This window comes from Electrona antarctica (genome assembly GCF_951216825.1).
Source record: "Electrona antarctica genome assembly, chromosome: 3".
NCBI lineage: Eukaryota > Metazoa > Chordata > Actinopteri > Myctophiformes > Myctophidae > Electrona > Electrona antarctica.
The window spans coordinates 6,410,273-6,434,477 of record NC_136808.1 but is presented as its reverse complement, the minus strand read 5'-3'; the positions used below and the strand labels follow the sequence as shown (position 1 = coordinate 6,434,477).

At 44.0% G+C, this 24,205-nt stretch overlaps 1 protein-coding gene across 1 annotated transcript in view; it reads right to left on the bottom strand.

Annotated features, from left to right (window-relative positions):
- The window catches only part of LOC306920289 (C-type lectin domain family 18 member A-like), a 29,081-nt gene extending 5,348 nt beyond the window's left edge, over nt 1-23,733 (bottom strand). The window contains exons 1-10 of the mRNA XM_079496996.1: nt 23,707-23,733; nt 14,163-14,402; nt 13,676-13,773; nt 11,933-12,054; nt 10,118-10,225; nt 9,307-9,399; nt 7,899-8,005; nt 5,767-5,899; nt 4,878-5,013; nt 3,135-3,226 (exon numbers count right to left, since the gene is read on the bottom strand). Coding sequence (XP_079353122.1) covers nt 3,135-3,226; nt 4,878-5,013; nt 5,767-5,899; nt 7,899-8,005; nt 9,307-9,399; nt 10,118-10,225; nt 11,933-12,054; nt 13,676-13,773; nt 14,163-14,402; nt 23,707-23,730 — 1,153 coding nt within the window. The 5' untranslated portion in view covers nt 23,731-23,733. The remainder of the gene's footprint in view (nt 1-3,134; nt 3,227-4,877; nt 5,014-5,766; nt 5,900-7,898; nt 8,006-9,306; nt 9,400-10,117; nt 10,226-11,932; nt 12,055-13,675; nt 13,774-14,162; nt 14,403-23,706) is intronic.
- Nucleotides 23,734-24,205: the final 472 nt, after the last annotated feature.

Sequence of the window (24,205 nt, the reverse complement as noted above, 5' to 3'; positions counted from 1 at the left end):
TACAGGCAGAACCTGTGAAATGGGACAGGACTATAGGTCACGTTCTACAGGCAGAACCTGTGAAATGGGACAGGACTATAGGTCACGTTCTACAGGCAGAACCTGTGAAATGGGACAGGACTATAGGTCACGTTCTACAGGCAGAACCTGTGAAATGGGACAGGACTAGGCCACGTTCTACAGGCAGAACCTGTGAAATGGGACAGGACTATAGGTCACGTTCTACAGGCAGAACCTGTGAAATGGGACAGGACTATAGGTCACGTTCTACAGGCAGAACCTGTGAAATGGGACAGGACTATAGGCCACGTTCTACAGGCAGAACCTGTGTGACTGGAACAACCTTCCACTTTCACTCAGATCAACTACCTCTCTAGGCCGCTTCAGGACTTCCCTATTTTCACATCTCCAAACAACCTGTTCATGCTTCTAATACTACTTATTCACATGTTTACTTCTTCGACACAGGTTATAGTACTGTTTTTCATATATAAACGAGTTGGGGGTCAGGGGTGGGGTGGGAGAAGGGGAGCAAGCTAACTGTACCTGTATGTGTATGTCCTGTGTATTTGTACTGTATGTCATGTTGTGTCTTTAGTACTGTGTACTTGCACTGCTGTAACGTTGTATTTTGTATGTATAGGACCCCCTCGAAAACGAGATGCCACATCTCAAGGGGCCATCCTCTCAATAAAGTTCAAAGTTCAAAGTTCTGTGGCGTAATGAGACGCACCTACTGTGTTGCCAGCAGCTTAGGCCTGACGTTGAAATTAAAACAATGTCTTCTAAATCCTGACAGTTTACTGAAATACCTATGTTTCTATATCAGTGGTGCTCAATATTTCATGTCAAGGACCCCAAAAATGATATGTAATTGGCCACCGACCCCCATCTGAAAATATGTCATTCCAGGAACCCCTCAGAAGCAAAGATTTGAGTTAAAAATGTTGGCTCTGAAAGAATATATATTGCCGCATTTTCACGATTTTTCAAAAATAGCAGATCTACAAGCTTGTAGCGCGCCACCGAGTGGCGCGCTATGAGCTTGTAGATCTGCTATTTTTCAATAGCTAAAGCATGACATAACGCTTGAAACACCAAAAGGGGTTCCCGCCCAAAATGGGTTAACACATGCAGACACATCAGTTGATGTTGTCCAAGGGAAGTAAACATGGTGGCAATAAACCTTTGTCGTTAATGATTAATTGATGGGTGACGGTAAAGGAAGGACCAATTAAAAAGGATGTGTAGGTAAAGTTAATTTGGCAAATGCACATAATATAATCCATGCATGGCATGCAGTGCATCAGCAGCAATTTGCAACTTACAACTTAATCAATATAGAAAATTGTGTTCATTCTCTGTGTAGTGCATCAATGTAATTGACCGATGGATTTCTGACTTGAGTGAAGGAATGCTCATTTATTTGTAACTATCACAACCATGTCTTCAGGGGGAGCATATCCCCAGCGGCGGCGGCGGCGGCGGTGGCTCAGGGGTAGAGTGGCTGGATGGAAACCGCAAGGTTGCCAGTTCAAACCCGGGCTCCCCCAGAGTTAGTGTCCTTGAGCAAAACTAGGGATGCACCGAAAGGGAAATTCTTAGCCGATACTGAATATAAGAAACAGTTGGTTGAAAACCTGAATATGATTAATATTATATTATATCTTTTTTCATACCATTGCTGTCATGGCCGTACCTTAAAGCTACCTGATTTATGGCAAAACAATTGGTTATGGCAAAACTTAACTTAAATAATAATCACTATTATGGGTCCATATAAAATGTATTCAGCTCTTTTGAATGCATTAATTGCATACACTATTCGGTGATATATTTTCTGCCTATTCGGGCCGAAACCGAATAAGCCAAAAAATACATTTTTAGCCACTTTCTGCCGAATAATTTCTGCGGACGAATATTCGGTGCATCACTAGTCTGAACCCCTAATTGCTCCTGATGTGCAGGTTGGTGCCTTGCATGGTTTCTGCTGCCATCGGTGCACTCACTTTGCCACTCGATTTGCCCCTCACTTTATATGCATGCGCATATATAGGCCTATACCCTCTAATAACGATGGTGTTAGCCATAAACATATCGTAACACAAAGCAACAACATAATACATAGAGAATAGTACTGCCGTAGCAGACAACCCGCAGCACTCCAGGTTCAAACAAGTGCAAGGCTCGAAGATATAAGTAGAGATGAAGAATGCCAGCACTCATTGTATGTCCTTTTACAGGATTTTATTTACCTCTGAGACTGAAAAACGGACGCGTTTCGGCCTGTATGGCCTTCCTCAGCGTTGAGGAAGGCCATACAGGCCGAAACGCGTCCGCGTCCGTTTGTATGTATGTAAAAGGACATACAATGAGTGCTGGCATTCTTCATCTCTACATAATACATAGGCCTACCCCCCCCAGCCAATGCATTCCCATTGCAAACACCAACATATTAGTAAAGTGGCAATAAAACCATGTGTGTGCACCCGGAGGCAGCTGGGATTGGGAAGTCTTTCCCCTTTTCCAATGTGCACCATGTGGTGCTACGGTGTCAAATGTGCACCTCCTGTGAAATCTCTGCTGTTTGCCAATTAACACATTTTGGGCGGGAGGTACCCCTTTTGGTGTTAGCATTATGTTATGCTTTAGCTATTGAAAAATAGCAGATCTACAAGCTCATAGCGCGCCACCGAGTGGCGCGCTACGAGCTTGTAGGTCTGCTATTTTTGAAAAGTCGTTCAAATGTGGCACAAATCATTGAATATATATGTGACCCCTTCCAGTATTTTCACCCACAAGTCGGCTCTAATGAAACTCCACAATAGACCAAAATTTTCGTTTTTAGCCGACTTAGAACGACTGACACAGAAACATAGCTTTTTCAGAAAACTGTCAGGATGTAGAAGACATTTTTAGAATCTGATCTCAGGTCAAAATGGGTTAATCCTCATCTATTCTCACAGAGACGGACCATATGTGTGCTAGTAATAATCGCTGGCGGTCTTCACTGATTTTAGTTACTTCATTTTGCTCTTTATTAATTGGCCATAAAATTCTCCAAAACACAAGATGTCCTTCCTTTGCTATACCTCGACAGTTTCACACAGTAATTCCCAGAAGAAGGACCTTACCATATTGGCAGATGTATCGGTTTCGTGTTTTACAACGCTGGTCGTTCCAGTTGAAGGCACTCGATGCCTGCAGCTCTACACAGTTCCCAAATCTAGACAGAAAGAGAGGAGTGTAAGAAAGTATGTGTGTGTGTGTGTGTGTGTGTGTGTGTGTGTGTGTGTGTGTGTGTGTGTGTGTGTGTGTGTGTGTGTGTGTGTGTGTGTGTGTGTGTGTGTGTGTGTGCGTGCGAGAGACAGACAGACAGGCAGGCAGGCAGGCAGGCAGGCAGGCAGGCAGGCAGGCAGGCAGGCAGACAGACAGGCAGGCAGGCAGACAGACAGACAGACAGACAGACAGACAGACAGACAGACAGACAGACAGACAGACAGACAGACAGACAGACAGACAGACAGACAGACAGACAGACAGACAGACAGACAGACAGACAGACAGACAGACAGACAGACAGACAGACAGACAAGAGAGAAAGATAAAGAGAGGGAGAGAGAGACACAGAGACATCTGGTGGTGTAATTAATGATTGCAGCTCAACCTATGGTGATGGATGACCTTATCATTCCACAACACGTCTTTTATCGATCGACTGAAACAGACTTCAATATAAATCTATGGAACGTACAGAATAATTTATAACAAAAGTTAAACTATGGGGCATATTTTTCACCTAAAACACATCAATCTTTTATAGAAAGAAAACTTGCTACAGAAACTGCATCCACCATTATACATAACATAATGCCTGCCATCGTATTAGCTAGCCTATACTCATGATATCCTTTGACCAGAAATGTGCGTGTTTCATAAAAAATAAGTGCATTCGGAAAGTCTCTCACTCTCTCATTCCTCCTGAGCCACACTGTCTGCCACCTCGACTGCAGTCCCTTGCGAGGGCCTATAATCTTCTATCTACACAATGCGCATCAGACGCCGATAATTAACCCATTTTGGACTGAGGCCGATTAAAACAAAAGGCTTCAAAATCCTGAAAAACCCATGTTTCTATGTCAGTGGTGCTCAACCTTTTTCATGTCAAGGACCCCCAGAATTATCTCTATTGGGCCACGGACCTAACCTGACTCCGCCAGATGGGGCAGCAGAGAGTACACTGGGTTCCCCCCTCCTAGTGTACTCTCTGCTGCCCCATCTGGTGGAGTCAGGTTACCACGGACCCCCATCTCAAAATATGTAGATCCAGGGACCCCCCAGAAGCAAATATTTTAGTTAAAAATGTTCGCTCTGAAATATATATTCAATGATTTGCGCCACATTTTAACGACTTTTCAAAAATAGCAGACCTACAAGCTCGTAGGTATGAGCTATGAGCTTGTAGATCTGCTATTTTTCAATAGCTAAATTATAACATAATGTTTAAAACACCAAAAGGGGTTCCCGCCCAGAATAGGTTAAGCTTCAAAGTCCGATACATACCAGAATGCTTATGTAAACAAGTCTTTGGGCTTTTTCTGGTTCTATCCTCAAAGCAGCAGTGTTTGTATTGGACCTGTACTTTTCGTTTGAAATGTACCCATATTCCATACTGTGAAATAACATTTTCAATCAATCGATGCTCACTTCCTAATACCTATATTTTACCTTCTCTTCAATATACCTGCTCTGAAAAAAAATGAGATGTCTGCCACATACATTTTTTATGAGAATAGGATACATGGTGCTGCTCTTTCTGTGCATCAGTACAGTATGTATAGTGCAGTCTGTCAGTTTGTGAATTATTTGTCTCTCACCCCTGGTTGTCGGGTTGTCCAAAAGCAAAACTACTGAACCCAGCGATTTCTCCTGTATCCCACCGAAAACTACTGAGCCCAGCGATCTCTCCTGTATCCCACCGAAATGAGTCTTTCAGAGGTTTATACGTAAGACCTGAGGGAGGAAGACATACACAAGCTTGTTATTAGGCCTGATGTCGAAATTAAAAAAACGTTCTGAAAGAATATATATATTCAAAGATTTGTGCCGCATTTTTACGATTTTTCAAAAATAGCAGACCTACAAGTTCATAGCGCGCCACTCGGTGGCGCGCTATGAGCTTGTAGATCTGCTATTTTTCAATAGCTAAAGTATAACATTACATAATGCTTAGTTAAAACACCAAAACGGGTTCCCGTCCAGAATGGGTTAAGTAGTGATGCACCGAATATTCGGCCGCGGAAAATATTCGGCAGAAAATATTCGGCAGAAAATGGCTAAAAATGCATTTTCGGCCTATTCGGCTTCGGCCCGAATAGGCAGAAAATATATCACCGAATAGTGTATGCAATTTATGCATTCAAAAGAACATGTTTTATGGACCCATAATAGTGATTATTAATTAAGTCAAGTTTTGCCATAAATCAGGTAGCTTTAATGTTGCCATGACAGCAATGGTAAGAAAAAAGATATATAATATTAATCATATTCGGATATTCGGTATTCGGTTTCGGCCATGAATTTCCCTTTTCGGTGCATCCCTAATTTTAAGTCAGATTTCCGTACGACCGCATCCATTGGTTTGTTTTTGTCTGTGATGGTAGAATAAGTTTCTGGAGAGTAGCCAGTTTTTATAAAAGAACATTCCCAAATGGCTTATATTCGGAGGACAACAACGGTGGCGTGACAGAGACAAATCAGTCATACCGATCCAGAAGTTGCGCGTCTCAAAGTCTGAGTTGGTGACCTCGTTGCTCCTCCCCTCCAGCTGGCAAAGATAGAACGCCAAAATGTCCTGGACCTTCTGGTTGTGGATCTGAGCAAGAACACCACCTCGTTCCTGGGGATTTATTAAAAACAATACAAATTAAAAAGAAGAAACGCAGAGAGAAGAAAAAAGGATGAAAAGGGCAGTACTCTTTCTAAACACACACACACACACACACAGAGGGACGTGCACACATAGACATCAAAGGGGGCTTCAGCCCCTGCCTTAACCCATTTAGGCCTGACGTCGAAATAAAAAAAAGAACGTTCGCTCTGAAAGAATATATATCCAAAGATTTGTGCCGCATTTTTACGATTTTTCAAAAATAGCAGACCTACAAGCTCGTAGCGCGCCACTCGGTGGCGCGCTACGAGCTTGTAGATCTGCTATTTTTCAAATAGCTAAAGTATAACATAATGCTTAGTTAAAACACTAAAAGGGGTTCCCGCCCAGACTGGGCTAAAACAACTGCCCTTTAATCCTGGTCTCTAAAACTACCTCCACCTGGCCAGCCGGGGCGCCTGATGGAGGGAAAAGGAACTGGTCGGAATAACGTGTTCCTTCCACGCGCTACGTCCGGCCAGGGAAATTCCCCCCCGTCAGGTGAAAAGAAGCAGCTTGGACTCCTCATGCATTGAAGGAGGCATGAAGTCAGTCCGCTGCCCCCCCAGGTTGGCAGAGGAAGTGTAGCGCCCAGGATTACATTAGATAATTGGCACTGGGTGAAAAAACTGGGTTGCAAAATCATGGGATAAAAATTATTAAAAAAAAAAAAAAAAACACCAAAAGGGGTTCCCGCCCAGACTGGGCTAAAACAACTGCCCTTTCCAGACCATGGATGCAGCATTTACTACATGGTGAAAGAAATGCAAATGCCACTCCTCTCCTTTCCATGCCATACCGGGAGGCAGCATTCAGGAGAATTGCTTTTTTTCTCTGAACAGTCTCCTGAACAGTATTTTGCGTTGAACAAACATGTTTATAAATCCATGTCGCACGCCGCATCTCCAGTAGGTAAAGACTGCTGGTAGACAATGATATTTGAATGCCACAGACGAAAAACAGTCTAAGTCCACACTATTTATCCATAATGTATAAATGATAGATAAGGGGTCAGGACAACGAGGCCTTTTCGTGGAGGGGTCACTCTGAAATTTGGACTTAGACTGTTTTTTCGTCTGTGGTACCTTTGACGGAACAAATGATCCATCGTGTTGCTACTTTGCTTGTCTAGTGTAATACCCTGTTTTTGTGTTGTTTTGTGTTGTTTTGTAACCGTTTGTTTTGTGTTTTGGTTTTTTTCCCTCTTTTTATTTTTCCGTTAATGACCTTGTATTGACTGTATACGCGAGGACTCTCTCGAAAACGAGATATTGTATCTCAAGGGGTATTCCAAATAAAATAATTTCAATCATCTTGGGTTTGTGCCCCAAAAATAGCTGATCTACAAGCTCTCAACACGTCGCAGCACGACACGTTGAGAGCTTGTAGATCTGCTATTATTGTCTAAAAAGTGCCCTCTTACGGGATTTCAGCCCCCCCTGCCTACTCACTACACGTCTCTGCACACACATTTCTGGAGGTAGTCATTCTGGACGGGAACCCCTTTTGGTGTTTTAACTAAGCGTTATGTTATACTTTAGCTATTGAAAAATAGCAGATCTACAAGCTCATAGCGCGCCACCGAGTGGCGCGCTACGAGCTTGTAGGTCTGCTATTTTTGAAAAATCGTAAAAATGTGGCGCAAATCTTTGAATATATACTGTATTGTTACAGAAGACTTTTTATTTATTTCGACGTCAGGCCTGGCAGAACATAGGCGTCCCAGTCCGACAAAAGATAACACATTCTGGGCGGGAACCCCTTTTGGTGTTTTAAGCATTATGTTATACTTTAGCTATTGAAAAATAGCAGATCTACAAGCTCATAGCGCGCCACCGAGTGGCGCGCTACGAGCTCGTAGGTCTGCTATTTTTGAAAAATCGTAAAAATGTGGCGCAAATCTTTAAATATATATTGTTACAGAAGACTTTTTATTTATTTCAACGTCCTAAATGGGTTTAACACACACCTGGCAGTGACTCTTGGCTCCATAGTATGTATCGGCTTCCGGAGACACCATGAAGCACTCTCCATCTATTCTGACATCACAGCTGTGGAAGGGAAACTGCCGCTTCTCTGTAGGGGACACCAATAGCAACACATGCTGGGGTTTCTGAGCGTAATGACACTGTGACCATCCATCTTGGCACAAACACAGTGAGAATAAGGCCTCACTCAGACCTTTACAGCGTTGTATGAATGTTGTGAGTGTCATGGCCTTCCAAATGCATTTCCAATGGAGGTCACATGGTCTGTTGTATGGCTTTCAGCTGTGTTCGACTGCCCCCTCCCCCTCACACAACACAAATGTTGTGTCAAACCATGTGACCTCCATTGGAAATGCATTGGGGCGGCCATGACACTACACAACATTCATCCAACAAGCAGCAGTAAAGGTCTGAGTGAGGCCTAAGGCTGAGCTCACACCTTTCATGCAATTCTCTGTGCTCGTTGGGTGTTGTGTCATGGCCGCCCAGCGGCCCAATGCATTTCCAATGGGGGTCACATGGTTTGACCCAACATTGTGTTGTGTTAGGGGGAGGGGCGCAGTCGTGCGCCCCTCCCCCTCACACAACACAATGTTGGGTCAAACCATGTGACCTCCATTGGAAATACATTGGGCGGCCATGACACAACACAACATGCATCCAACGAGCATCCAACGAGCACGAGAATTGCATGAAAGGTGTGAGTGCACCCTAAGACAGGACAACTTTGTCGTGTCGCTGCTATGACTGGCTGTAAAAACGTTAAGACACATTTATGGCCACGGCAAAATCCATTCAGACACATTTTACAGCTAAGAACTTTGACTGAGAGTCAGTTATTGATGGAAAAATAGACCCAATAAACACAAGAGTAGAATTTACTTGCAAACAGATAGGTAAGTTTTGTATGTTATTTGTGATAACATACAAAAACTCCGCCCCACACACACACACACACACACACACACACTAGGGCATTCACTTCTAGTCATTTTTACTAGTTGACTAGTTGCCTAGTTTAGTCGACTTTACTAGTCGACTAGTTGTTTACACTATTATGTATTTTTTTGGGAAATAAATATTTGTACATTTAAAAACTGTGTACATTGGTGACTATAACTATAATCTACCTGATCTTGAGGCCTACAAAATAGGGAAAAATAAATAAAAATAAAATAAACTAGTCGACTAGTTGCTTAATGCCCTAACACACACACACACACACACACACACACACACACACACACACACACACACACACACACACACACACACACACACACACACACACACACACACACACACACACACACACACACACACACACACACACACACACACACACACACACACACACACACAGAAGAACAAAAACACTCTTGTACTCACCTGCACATTCTGCCCCTCCATAGCCAACATCACACTGGCAGGAGCACTCTTCTTCCTTGTAGTGACCGTGTACACATTGCACACTGCAGCGCACTGGAAAAGACACGGTGTGCACAGAGAACCATTCAAGGATCAACAAGAAAGAGCGGCGATCCGAACACTCAAAAAGGTGAAAAAAAGAGGAGAGAGCGGATATAAAATCAGGGTACTTTATTAAAGTTTAAAGTGCCAACATGTTTCAACTCAACAAGTCTTCATCATACTTGCCCTGATGAAGACTTGTTGGCGTTTTTTTTTTTTCTTGTTTTTTTTTAATGGTTCCAGATTGATGGTTTCTGCCTGATGACTACAAAACAATAAACACTCTCAAAGTGTACAAATGGAACCAAATGGACCCGTCAGTCCACATCAATGATTCACAACGCAACAAGTTCCAACTGAACAGGTCAACTCAGACCACTGCAACTGGAAAGTTGCAACGAGTTTTGTTTGCAAAAACATTGGTGTGGACTGGGCTTTTTTTTTTAGATTAAAACTTGGGATGTTTTAGTGTATAGTGTTCCAGAGATAAGAATCATATCAACCTGGGGGTCCTGGAAATGGAAAGGGTTGAGAAAGAATCACTGTATAGCAGTGTACCCTGGCAGAAGAATAATCGACTCCCGATCCCTACGGCCTTTACTGCATGTCTTCCCCCCCATCTCTCTCCCCATTTCCTGTCAGCCTACTATCTGTCCCTCCATAAAATAAATATAAAATAAAGGCGAAAGCCACAAAAAAAAAACATTTAAAAAAGTAGTGTACCCTGTACCCTGGCAGAAGCGTCCAGTAAAGCCTGGCTCACAGCGGCACTTGCAGGATGAGATGTTCAGACGACCATGCTGACCACAGCTCATACGACATGGGTTCCTTGGAGTCTCTGAAGCGCGCACACACACACACACACACACACACACACACACACACACACACACACACACACACACACACACACACACACACACACACACACACACACACACACACACACACACACACACACACACACACACACACACACACACACACACACACACACACACACACTTGTATTGGGACTGATTGAATTAAAAACATAATACAGTATACAGTCTACATAATACAGTCTCGTGACAATGAAATACTGTACTTTACAATACCTACAATAATTAATGAAGTACATAATTATGATGGGTTTTTTTTTGCGGTCGCTATAATCTATGCTTTGATTGCATATTGTCTGAAGGAAGCCAAACATTTTTTTTGTACTCTTATGTACCTGTACACAAGATGTAACAATAAAGTACAACCTTGAACCTTGAATGAAATGAAATTCATCTTCACAACATTTCCCAATTTCCAGTATACATGTTCCAGCAGAGATTGCATTTCACTATCTTCACTTTATTCACACTGAAGGACAAACATGTATACAGAAAACCGAATTTTGTTGTGTTCAGAATGCAATGACAATAATAGACAATAGAATAGTGTTACTGAGGTGTAAAGCAATGCATGATCTACGCTACAGTGTACTAACATTAAAAACCATGGCACGTACTATCACTGACGATGATTTTCACTTCAAATTTTAGGGCACATTCTTGAGGAGGTGCACAGCTGCGAGCCGGGGAAGCATCGTTAATTGATTAATTTCTTCTTTGATCTCTAGAGAGATTCTGGATGGATTCATTTTTTCAAGAACGACGACGACGACGACAACAAGGTCACTGTTCTTTGAACTTGTCAACTTGTTTCAAGAAATCTTTTTTGTAAGTTTAACCCCGGCTTTCAAGTAACCGGGTGTCCCTACTTTATTAAAGGACCACTTCACCACTTTTCAACTTCTCTTCCTATAATTGGTCCTAACTAATGTTCATGATAAAATACCACCATTTTTTCCTACTCAGTCTGTGTCTCATAGGAGGGCTGTGGGCAGTTCAGAAACCCGTCCACCAGTGACATCATCGATGGTGAATCCAAGCTAATAGAAACGGCAGGCTTTCTTTTCCTGAAAAGTTGCAATGCAAAAGTTGAAGCCATCGTTATCACGATAATAATAATCTAAATATATTTTAAAACAAATCTTGTTTTAAAAAAAATCTGCCTAATGATGATGTCACTGGTGGACGGGTGTCCGAACTGCCTAAAGCCCTCCTATGAGACACAGACTGAGTAGGAAAAAATGGTGGTGTTTTATCATGAACATTAGTGAGGACCAATTATATGAAGAGATGTTGAAAAGTGGTGAAGTGGTCCTTTAAGTAAAAACTAAAAAGGGCTCTGGTGGTTAAAGCACTTTCTGTCTTTTTTTATTTCTATCGGACTTCATTAGACATTGGTGTCAAAATTCAGGTCCTTGGACAACCTATGTGTGAAGTTTCATCCAAACCCAAGTAAAAAACAGTTGTGTTGCTGTGCTGTGTGCGCTGGGTGTAATTGACCCATTTTGGGCGGGAACCCCTTTTGGTGTTTTAAACATTATGTTATAATTTAGCTATTGAAAAATAGCAGATCTACAAGCTCATAGCGCGCCACCGAGTGGCGCGCTACGAGCTTGTAGGTCTGCTATTTTTGAAAAATCATTAAAATGTATTTTTTATCTCACCACACAGTCCTCCAACATGATCCCACAGTCTGAAGCAGCCAGACATGGAAGAGGTGCAGAAAGAGCAGGACAGCCCTGTCTTGTAGGGCACCACCAGCCAGCCATTCACTTCCCAGTTACCCCTGCAACAGACATTACACACATACAGTACATACACTGTTTACATTATGAATGATCATTCGTAAGATTTTAATACATGTTAAATAGCTATACATTTGTTCAGTAACTAGGGGTCTCTCCAGCTCTTTAGTAAACGAGCTTGTAGATCTGCTATTTTTGAAAAATCGTGAAAATGTGAGCGCGAATCTTTGAATATATTCTTTCAGAGCGAACGTTTTAACTCAAATCTTTGCTTCTGGCGAGGTCCCTGGAACAACATATTTTCAGATGGGGGGTCGGCGGCAAAATCCAGATATTTACAGGAATATCCTTGACAGGAAAAAGGTTGAGCACCACTGACATTAGAAACATAGGGTTTTTCAGACTACTGTGTAGGATTTCGAAGATATTTGTAGAATTGTCCTCAGGTCAAAATGGGTTAAGTGATGAAACAAACAATTAGCATACAAAAGTTGGAAATGGAACACTATAATATGATGGATAAATGTTGTAGGGGTCTCTCTCCTGATTGGCTAATATTGGCCTCCTGACCATAATTCTCCATTTACTAAAGAACTGTAGAAAGTTTGGGGAGAACAAACACTAGAAGAAATGGTAAATGGTGCATTTATATAGCACAGGGGTTCTCAACCCGTGGGTCGCGACCCCTCGGGGGGTCGTCAAATTATTTTAGGGGGTCCCCAAATTATTTAAAAAAAAAAAAAAATGTTTTTAAATTTTATTTTCACGATTTTTCAAAAATAGCAGATCTACAAGCTCATAGCGCGCCACTTGGTGGCGCGCTATGAGCTTGTAGATCTGCTATTTTTCAATAGCTAAATTATAACAATGCTTAAAACACTAATAGGGGTTCCCGCCCAAAATGGTTTAAGGTTATTGTAGCAGTCAATTTATATTGGGGGTTGGGAGGGGGCGGGGCGGGGGTCCCGAGACATTGCCAAAGCATTTCCGGGGGTCCCCGGTCAAAAACGTTGAGAACCCCTGATATAGCAGGAGGTTAGTTAACACTCAGAGTATTGCTGTGTAGTGGCAGAACAGCTGTAACAGTTTGAAGCTCAAAACGTTTCTACAAAAAATATATTTCATGGTAAAAAACTATACATAATTTATAACCTAATTCATCATCATTGTTATTCCTCTGCATCGTTATTGTCAGAGATGCATGATAGAATTCCCCAAAACTGGAATCTAATGTAAATAAACTCATGCACGTACATTCTTCTTAGGTGGTTTGATTTTGGATCTGTCGTGTCACTGTAAATGGTAAATGGTGCATTTATATAGCGGCTTTATCCAAGGCGCTTTACATAGATTGTGCATTACATTCACCCATTCACACACACATTCATACACCGATTGCGGCGGAAGCCATGCAAGGTACCAACCAGCACATCGGGAGCAATTTGGGGTTCAGTGTCTTGCCCAAGGACACTTCGACATCGATCATTGGACGACCTGCTCTACCTCTTGAGCCACAGTCGCCTTAATAAAGCTAAAGACTAAAGACTTCTTGATGATTGTTATGTTATGTTTCAACAAGGGGATGTGCAAGTAAATACAACACACTCAATTTTGGGGTTAGACATGGCAGCATGGCAGCGCCCTATGCGATTTAGTCCTCACCCAGGGCCATATGCACAGACAAACAGCTCCCAGAGACCCCCCTCTCTTGGACAGAACTGTTTGGCACAGCCCACATGACTGGAAGTGGCCCATACCAGCTGTACGATGAGAGAAGAATTGAAACACAGCCCAATGGTGAGTTTTAAAAAGAAAATAGAATTTGGAAGACTGGGCTGACAAAACATTTCAGCATCCAAATTTCAAATCACCATCATATATATAAGTGAACGTCAGTGCATTGTTTGAAACATTTTTTATTTATTTTATTTAAATGTACTAGGTATTTGTAGGCTATGTCCTGTATGTCAGCCCTGTTTGTATTGTTTGATGTTCGATGTCTGGGGACTGCAGATGGAAATTAGCATGTTTTGCTAAATCTGGTATATATTTACACTGCATTTTTAATGTAAAGTTCATTAATATACATTGTCCCGACTAAATAAACAAATAAAGTAAAGCTTGTGAATAAAGTTCATTGTTGCTGTACCTGTGTATAATGTTGGCAGGTGGCATTCCGTCTACACTGCCCACTCTGATAGAGATAGTCTCGCCCCTCCTCAAACCAAGAGCCAATCACGTCAGAGAATGAAAGGACACCATGAGTAGAGAGACGTGTGTTCCAGCCAATGTGATGGAAGGGGGAGGCATCATGAAGGGTAGACTTGGTGTCGGTGAGGCAGGACGCAGCCCTGTCCTCCGCAAGTAGGGCCAGTTTCTCATTCCACTCCTTCAGATGAAGATAAAAGTTTTACCACATACAAACAGCAATTTAACTGTTTAAATGCCAGGGACTGTGGTGGCCGAACGGTTTGCGGAGTGGTCTTGTTATCGGAAGGTCGCCAGTTCGAATCCCCGGACCGGCATGTTAAAATTACCACCGCTGAAGTGCCCTTGAGCAAGGCATTGAACCCCTACCATGAAATGTTCTATGAGCAGGGTCTGGCTGTAAACAAGCATCTCGAGCTTAGTCCATTCACCCTGGGTAAACAGAACTTTGCTTTGCTTTTACATTAAGACGAGCTGAATCTAATTATGCACTGATTGTCAGGGACGTTAAGACGAGTTAAAAATAAATAAATAAATAAAAAATCTTAATCCATATTTAGTTAATTAATCCAAATTCCTCTAATCTGGTGTGCACATGACATGCACAATAGAATTACATTTTCTTTCTTTTATTTATAATGGGCTTCGGTGGCACCGAGTACCAAAACTGGTGTCCACCAGGTGGCACTAATAAGACATATATAGCCTGGCCCAGCCTGCATGATTTCTGGTGTCGAGGGGGCGGGTGCTGGTCGAAATCAGGCGGTGGATTCTACTGGTTCACCCGATTGTTTTGATTGACTACTTTATTAGTCAAAAATGTAAACAGCACCAGGTACAGTCAGACACTAATTAGGCTAAAAGGATAACACAAAAAAAGTGCTGGGGACTTTCTGTGGTCCTGTGTATTCAATTTGCATAAAAAAATAAGAATGAGATTTTTCCCGTGTTTGTTCTACACTTGTCAAGCCTCAAAAATCAAGACGTTAAGCCCCTTAACCCATTTTGGGCGGGAACCCCTCTTGGTGTTTATAGCATTATGTCATACTTTAGCTATTGAAAAATAGCAGATCTACAAGGTCATAGCGCGGCACCGAGTGCCGCGCTATGAGCTTGTAGGTCTGCTATTTTTGAAAAATCTTGAAAATGTGGCGCAAATCTTTGAATATATATTCTTTCAGAACGAACGTTTTTAACTCAAATCTTTGCTTCTGGGGTGTGGGGGGGGCTCCCTGGAACAACATATTTTCAGATGGGGGTCGGCGGCCAATTACATATATTTTTGGGGGTCCTTGACATGAAAATGTATGAGAACGACTGACATAGAAACATGGGGTTTTCAGAAAACTGTCAGGATTTAGACGTCATGCCCAAATGGGTTAAAGGTTTATGTCTAGTGTTCAAGTTTGCTCTCTGATATCTGCCAGACAAAGTCATCAGCAGATTCAGCACACACTTGGATGCCACCAGAGGGGGATAAGAAGGTCACCAGCTGAGTGGCTCAAGCAAAACCAACATATTTTGTTGGTAAAGCACAGTGCTTTTATATTGCTATATAGCTATGCAACAATTCCCCAACGGTGAACTGTAAAAATCCTCAATGGCTGCCAATGCTTTTCAACGTGAATGGAGCTTTATTCTTCGTTTGAAAAGCATTGTCAGAATCCACCACATGGGTAGAATTAAAGTTTGGTGTGAACACACCCTGAGAGCGTACAAATAGATGAATTGATTTTACTGAGATTTCTTATGATTGGGCATTTTATCCTTTATCCCATTTTGGGCGGGAAGGGAACCCCTTTTGGTGTTAGCATTATGTTCTGCTTTAGCTATTGAAAAATAGCAGATCTACAAGCTCATAGCGCGCCACCGAGTGGCGCGCTACGAGCTTGTAGGTCTGCTATTTTTGAAAACTCGAAGAACGACTGACATAGAAACATAGCTTTTTCAGAAAACTGTCAGGATGTAGAAGACATTTTTAGAATCTGATCTCAGGTCAAAATGGGTTAATATACATTAGGAAACTATAAGCCTCAAAGGCTGCACGATAATCACTTCACAATCTTCATACCACACCACTTACTGTATGGAGAAAAAAAAGAAATACTTTAGATAATCACAAATGCAGCTAGAGCCCCCTTAGCCTATACCGTTTATCAGCAAAGCCATTTAATATACCTCTTCAGCACATCTGAAAAGTCCTCAGAGGGATTTCACAGAAGAATTACCTCTAACACCGCGGCTGTGAATGCAGAACGTTAGTCCTCTTTTTCTCATTACCACCTTATCAGTTTAACAGCTCTCTTTAACCCATTCTGACCTGAGATCAGATTCTAAAAATGTCTTCTACATCCTGACAGTTTTCTGAAAAAGTTATGTTTCTATGTCAGTGGTTCTTTGATTTTTCAAAAATAGCAGACCTACAAGCTTGTAGATCTGCTATTTTTCAATAGCTAAAGCATAACATAATGCTAACCCCAAAAGGGGTTCCCGCCCAAAATGGTGGACTGAGGCCGATTCTACGAATGCCTTCTAAACGCTGATAAGTTTTCATGAAAAACCCATGTTTCCGTGTCAGTCGTTCTCAAACTATTTCATGTCAAGGACCCCCAAAACATTTTGGCCGCCGACCCCCCCCCCCCCCCCCCCAAAAAAAAAATATGTCGTTCCAGGGACCCTCCAGAAGCAGACCTACAAGCCTCGTAGTGCCGCGCTACGAGCTTGTAGATCTGCTATTTTTCAATAGCTAAAAGAATAACATAATGCTAAAACCACCAAAAGGGGTTCCCGTTCAGAACGGGATAAAGCTAAGGAGCACTAGTGGAAGAAAGGAGCCCAGCCTGTAAGGCCATGCAAGGATGTATAATCTATGAGAAATGACAGCATGTCCCTGCATGACACTGGCACACAGTTTGAATTATAGGCCCACAGGATGCACAGTACATTAGTCAAGTGTTTGTGAGTACCATAATCCCGTTACCTCTGGTAATAATCAAATGCCAAGTAAGAGAGATAAGTACGTGTGCCACAGTAGCTAGAGAGAAAAAGTTGTGATCAGATACAGACAGCTTTCTGCCTGGGATTTTATTTATAGGCAGCGGCGGGATTTGGAGAACGATAAAATGGTCCACATTATCAGTGAGTTTCCAGTGCCTGTTTTCTCATTTCCTTTTTTAATGAGTTTGTGCATTAAAAATAAGGTTCATAGGCCTATATAGAAACTATGGTAGAATACGCACATCACTTCATGGAGGTGCTGCAGGTTCAATAACCTTTTGGAGCATATGAGGGTTCCCTTCTCTTTTATTTTTTTTTAAATAATCTTTATCCCATGATTTTTGTAACCCATTTTTCACCCCTGTGTCCAGTGGCGTGCACAGATAGACACTAGGGGGTGCTAGAGCATATATTATTTAGGCCCCAAAATCTATAAATATCACACTTTTAAGACAACCGGCCGGTTTCACACGCTGCACAAGGTGCACTTTTTTTCACTTGAGCACCTGCCCCTCTAAATGTCTGTGCACGCCACTGCCTGTGTCAATTATCTAATTTGATCCTGGGCTCTACACACCCTCCGCCAACCTGGGGGACATGGGGAGAGCAACGGACTTGAACTCATGCTTCCTTCATGCCTGAGTGTCCAAGTTGCTCCTTTACACCTGACAGGGGGGAGTTTCCCTGGTTGGACGTAGCGCGTGGAAGGCACACGTTATTCCAACCAGTTCCTTTCCCCTCCATCAGGCGCCCCGGCTGGCCAAGGGGAGGCAGTTTTAGAGACCAGGATTACTGCATGTTTTTTGTGAGGGTACCTACCCTAGGGGACACGGGGAGAACATGCAAACTCCACACAGAAAGGCCAACCCTCGGGTATGGGCACTGATGACGCGGAGGAGGAAACACGCCGCCAGCACCCACAGCGTCCCGAGCGGGAATCGAACCCAGGGCCTTCTAGCTGTGAGGCGACAGCACTACCGACTGTGCCACTTCCTTCTCCTTTCATAGGCCTATAGACTGACCACATATACTGTAGTGTATACATCCTGGGTTTTTATCCAGCTCAGCACTTGTTGTGTTGCACATCAAAACTGCAGTTGGTTTAGTTCAACTTGTTTTGTATTTTTCCGATGTATTGCTCAAACCCCTTCATCCAAAGCCCTTTACAATGTGCATTACATTCACACACCAATGGCAGAGGAAGGAGAAGTTAGAGGTCTTGATCAGGGAGACTTTGACACAGTGGGAACCTTTCATGCGGCCACTCTACCTCCTGAGCCACTGCCACCCCAACACCTACACTGAACAGGAGCGTGGCATTGGTCCGGTCTCCCGTTAGTCCCAACATTACTAACACTATCTCAAACCCTAGCCTAACCCTAGCCCCTCTCGGGACCCTCCGTAAAGTTTGTTTACTTTACATAGGGTCCCTTTGCATCTATCCCACGCGAAATGGTATACAGACGTACATACCCTAGCTGAGACAGAGCAGATCAGAGGCAGGAACGTAGCCCCGGTGCTGGAGGTGGTACAATGGGATGTCAATAAGGAAGTCAAGGAAGGAAGGAAGAGAGAATTTCTGTCACGATATCTGTCTGTTGTATACTTTTATTATGTAGTCATGTCCTAGTGTTTCCTGTTTCCCCTAGTTACTGTTTCCTGTGTTGTCTCACCTCCCTGTGATTACTAGTTTTCTCCACCTGTGTCCTGTTAGTCTCCCAGCCTATCCCAGTGTTGATTGTTAGTTCTGTTCACCTGTGTATTGTTATCCCTGTGTCTACTTAAACCCTCAGTTCCTTGTGTTCCCTGCTAGTGTATAGTTTATGTTATGGTGTGTCCAGCCCATGTATGTCCTGTGTTGGTAAATAAATCTTCATATAATATATTATATAGTATAGTATGTATAGTTTACATAGATACTCCACTGTTACGTTCTTAGTCTACGCATGATTCATGATAACTACTTTTTATATATGTGATGTATGCCATGCTTTTGTTATTGCTTAATGTAAGTCGCTCTGGATTAAGAGCGTCTGCTAAATGCCTAAATTGTAAATTGTAAATTGTAAATATAAACGTCATCTGCCTGCCTTCCTGTGTGGTTCTGCACATCGGTCCAACACTTGTCTCATACCGTGACAGTATACACTAGCCAACATGGACCCAGCAGAACTCGCGGCCGAGTCGCGGCCGAGTCGCGGCCACCGCCGCCTCAGATGCCGTCGCTGGCACACAGTGACACACTGCCAGAGCTCTGCGCCACAGAGCCCCCGCCGCTGCAGCTCGCCTCCACTGAGGCCCCGCCGCTGCAGCTCACCTCCACTGAGGCCCCGCCGCTGCAGCTCGCCTCCACTGAGGCCCCGCCGCTGCAGCTCGCCTCCACTGAGGCCCCGCCGCTGCAGCTCGCCTCCACTGAGGCCCCGCCGCTGCAGCTCGCCTCCACTGAGGCCCCGCCGCTGCAGCTCACCTCCACTGAGGCCCCGCCGCTGCAGCTCGCCTCCACTGAGGCCCCGCCGCTGCAGCTCGCCTCCACTGAGGCCCCGCCGCTGCAGCTCTCCTCCACTGAGGCCCCGCCGCTGCAGCTCGCCTCCACTGAGGCCCCGCCGCTGCAGCTCGCCTCCACTGAGGCCCCGCCGCTGCAGCTCGCCTCCACTGAGGCTCCGCCGCTAGTCATGTCCTAGTGTTTCCTGTTTCCCCCCTAGTTTCCTGTGTTGTCTCACCTCCCTGTGATTACTAGTTGTCTCCACCTGTGTCCTGTTAGTCTCCCAGCCTATCCCAGTGTTGATTGTTAGTTCTGTTCACCTGTGTATTGTTATCCCTGTGTCTACTTAAACCCTCAGTTCCTTGTGTTCCCTGCTAGTGTATAGTTTATGTTATGGTGTGTCCAGCCCATGTATGTCCTGTGTTGGTAAATAAATCTTCATATAAACGTCATCTGCCTGCCTTCCTGTGTGGTTCTGCAGACAAACAAACTAACAAAGCCAGTTGTAGGAGTGGTTTACACCACTCAAAAATACTTAACGGCTTCTGCGCCAAATGAAAATTAGCTGACGTTTCCGTTGTCTCCTATAGCCGATATATCCCGCCGCAGGACGGCCTTTTCCGAGGGTATGTACGTCTGTATACCATTTCGCGTGGGATAGATGCAAAGGGACCCTATGTAAAGTAAACAAACTTTACGGAGGGTCCCGAGAGGGGCTAGCCTAACCCTAACCTCACAGGAAGCCACAGGTGATTTGTAACCCGCAGCACAGGTGATTTGTAACCCGCAGCACGGGTGACTTGTAACCCGCAGCACGGGTGATTTGTAACCCGCAGCACGGGTGATTTGTAACCCGCAGCACAGGTGATTTGTAACCCGCAGCACGGTGATTTGTAACCCGCAGCACGGGTGATTTGTAACCCGCAGCACAGGTGATTTGTAACCCGCAGCACGGTGATTTGTAACCCGCAGCACGGGTGATTTGTAACCCGCAGCACGGGTGATTTGTAACCCGCAGCACGGTGATTTGTAACCCGCAGCACGGGTGATTTGTAACCCGCAGCACGGGTGATTTGTAACCCGCAGCACAGGTGATTTGTAACCCGCAGCACGGTGATTTGTAACCCGCAGCACGGGTGATTTGTAACCCGCAGCACGGGTGATTTGTAACCCACAGCACGGGTGATTTGTAACCCGCAGCACGGGTGATTTGTAACCCGCAGCACGGGTGATTTGTAACCCGCAGCACGGGTGATTTGTAACCCGCAGCACGGGTGATTTGTAACCCGCAGCACGGGTGATTTGTAACCCGCAGCACAGGTGATTTGTAACCCGCAGCACGGGTGATTTGTAACCCGCAGCACGGGTGATTTGTAACCCGCAGCACGGGTGATTTGTAACCCGCAGCACGGGTGATTTGTAACCCGCAGCACGGTGATTTGTAACCCGCAGCACGGTGATTTGTAACCCGCAGCACGGGTGATTTGTAACCCTCAGCACGGGAGATTTGTAACCCGCAGCACGGGTGATTTGTAACCCGCAGCACGGGTGATTTATAACCCGCAGCACGGGTGATTTGTAACCCGCAGCACGGGTGATTTATAACCCGCAGCACGGGTGATTTGTAACCCGCAGCATGGGTGATTTGTAACCCGCAGCACGGGTGATTTATAACCCGCAGCACGGGTGATTTGTAACCCGCAGCACGGGTGATTTGTAACCCGCAGCACGGGTGATTTATAACCCGCAGCACGGGTGATTTGTAACCCGCAGCACGGGTGATTTATAACCCGCAGCACGGGTGATTTGTAACCCGCAGCACGGGTGATTTGTAACCCGCAGCACGGGTTGGACTGTACGGGAGGTCAGCCTTACGGGCACTCCCCAACATACGGTACAGGCAAATTGTGCTCCCAAATTATGTGGTTCTTCTCTTGTAATAGGATACCTGGTTCTTACAGTATATTTAATATACTGTACGTTATAATTATTTATAAGCTAAATAATTACAGTAGGCTTCACCTGTCGTATATAGCACATTGTGTATAGGACTCTAGGGGCTCCATTTTCGTCACCGCTAAACCCCTTATCCCTAAACTCTTTTTTTTGAATAGTTTAACTAGCCAATCTACATTGACACATTGTGAGCTTGTAGACTGGCCATTTTAACTATTCAAAAATGTTTTGCAAAATAGTAAAAAAAAAAGGGAAAGAAGTTTAGGGATAAGGGGTTTAGCGGTGACGAAAATGGAGCCCTAGGTACGCTACAGTAGAGACTATTTCTTGCCCTTGGAAAAGTGAGCTAAATGTGTTGTAACATGTACATTTGAAACATGAGTAAATCCACTTTCATTCAGACTCCACTATTCAAGACAGAAAAGCTCTCAAATCATTACTCTGAGTTCATCACATAATTGAAAGTGATCTGTGTGGTTTGTTTCCCAAAACAGCAGTGTTTTCGCACCTGGCAGCGTGATTAGGACACATTATCAGCCAGCCTGCTACAGCAGAATGAACAGTCCATAATACCACAGTTGCCTATACCAGGGGTTCTCAACGTTTTTGGCCGGGGACCCCCGGAAATGCTTTGGCAATGTCTCGGGACCCCCGCCCCGCCCCCTCCCGACCCCCAATATAAATTGACTGCTACAATAACCTTAATAATAGAGACAATACACCATAAATAAATACTGAAACCAGATATAATCATTAGGGAAGGTGTATGCATGTACTATGTGTACTATATGTAAACTCTTCATTTCCTTTTTCCAGCCATTCAGTTGCAAAAAAACAAACAAAATAATTTGGGGACCCCCCAAAATAATTTGGCGACCCCCCCGAGGGGTCGCGACCCACGGGTTGAGAACCCCTGGCCTATACCAGTGGTTCCCAAACTTTTTCACGTCAAGGACCCCCAAATTGACACTAATTACCCCGCGGACCCCCATTTGAAACGATATGCCAGAGACCCCCATAAGAGAAGATTTTTACGGCTCTAGCAGTGATTCTCAACCCGTTTAATTTCAAGGACCCCACAGTTTGACATGCATTAGTCTACGGACCCCCATTTAATGGCATTGCTACCTCTGGGCACCCCAATTTATATTGTAAAATCAATGTTATTTTAACTCTGAGAGTGTACAAATGGAACCAAATGGACCCGTTAGGGTCCATTTGGTTCCATTTGTACACTCTCTGAGTTACAAACCCATAATGGTCCATTTGGTTCCTAACTATCATTTAGCTGGGGACCCCCTGGAACTCCCTCAGGTGCCCCTGGGGGTCCCCGGACCCCACTTTGGGAACCACTGGCCTATACTGTTTCACACTCTTACACCCCAAGAGGAACCCTGCACCTTTCAGCCATACTTTGGCCTAATTATTTGAGACAAAGTGGCTTTTCTTCCTAAAATGTGTGTGATTGCATACAGGCATTTGCCTCTAAAATAGCCTCTTCTGTACTGAAATTCTATATGACTAGTCTAAATTAGAACAATCAATTGACCCGCTTTCACTGCCTGGCATTTGTTTACTCTCTTTTAAAGTGAGACATCTTTGGTTTGTAAATGTCATGATTGCCAGGAGGTTCTTTCTTTGTCCAGCCATCTGCCATGTGTCTCTTCCTCAAGTTCCTTTTTACATCATTAACAACACAAAAGAGAGAAGGAGGACCGTGGCATGGGAAAGAAGAGAAGAGATAAGGCAGTTTCTGGTGGGGCCGTTTCAGGTGACCTTGGTCAGTAAACTCAGTGGTGTGTTTCAGCAGCCAGGCTACAGTACCTTGCATGTCAACAGGGATAGCATGCCATGTGCAGGACAGACGAAAACACTGCTTTCCTTGTCACCATTTGGAAATGAGTGATTGAGAGCCTCATATGGATACGATATTTTAGACTCAGAATAGTGCGCACGCACGCACGCACGCACGCACGCACGCACGCACGCACGCACGCACGCACGCACGCACGCACATGCACACGTCACGTGTTGAAGAAAGGCTACTAACCATTTTTTGCATGTTACCTGCCATAGGTTCAACCCGGCTGCGGAGTCTATTGTGCTGAGCAACAATCTGAGAGTGCTCCTTCACCCCAAGCCCTAGAATATAGAATAGAATAGAAGGCGTTCAGTTACTTGACCACTTCAATTCCCATGGCAACAAAATGCAAATGTGGGCTGGTGTGTGTGCGTGTGTGTGTGTGTGTGTGTGTGTGTGTGTGTGTGTGTGTGTGTGTGTGTGTGTGTGTGTGTGTGTGTGTGTGTGTGTGTGTGTGCGCATTTAGGCTATGTGTGCATGTATTCAAGTTCAAGTTTATTGGTCATTTAAATAAACACACCTTATTATACAATGTCTTCAGTCGTTGTTTTTTTTCACCAAAAGGTAGGCTGAAGCCTCAGCACAAGCTTGTGTGCATAGCCTAGCCTATATGACTGTGTTGGGCTTAAATTGAATTTATACTAAAATCTGATTTGACAATCTTTAAACCCCTATATTAAGAAAAGGA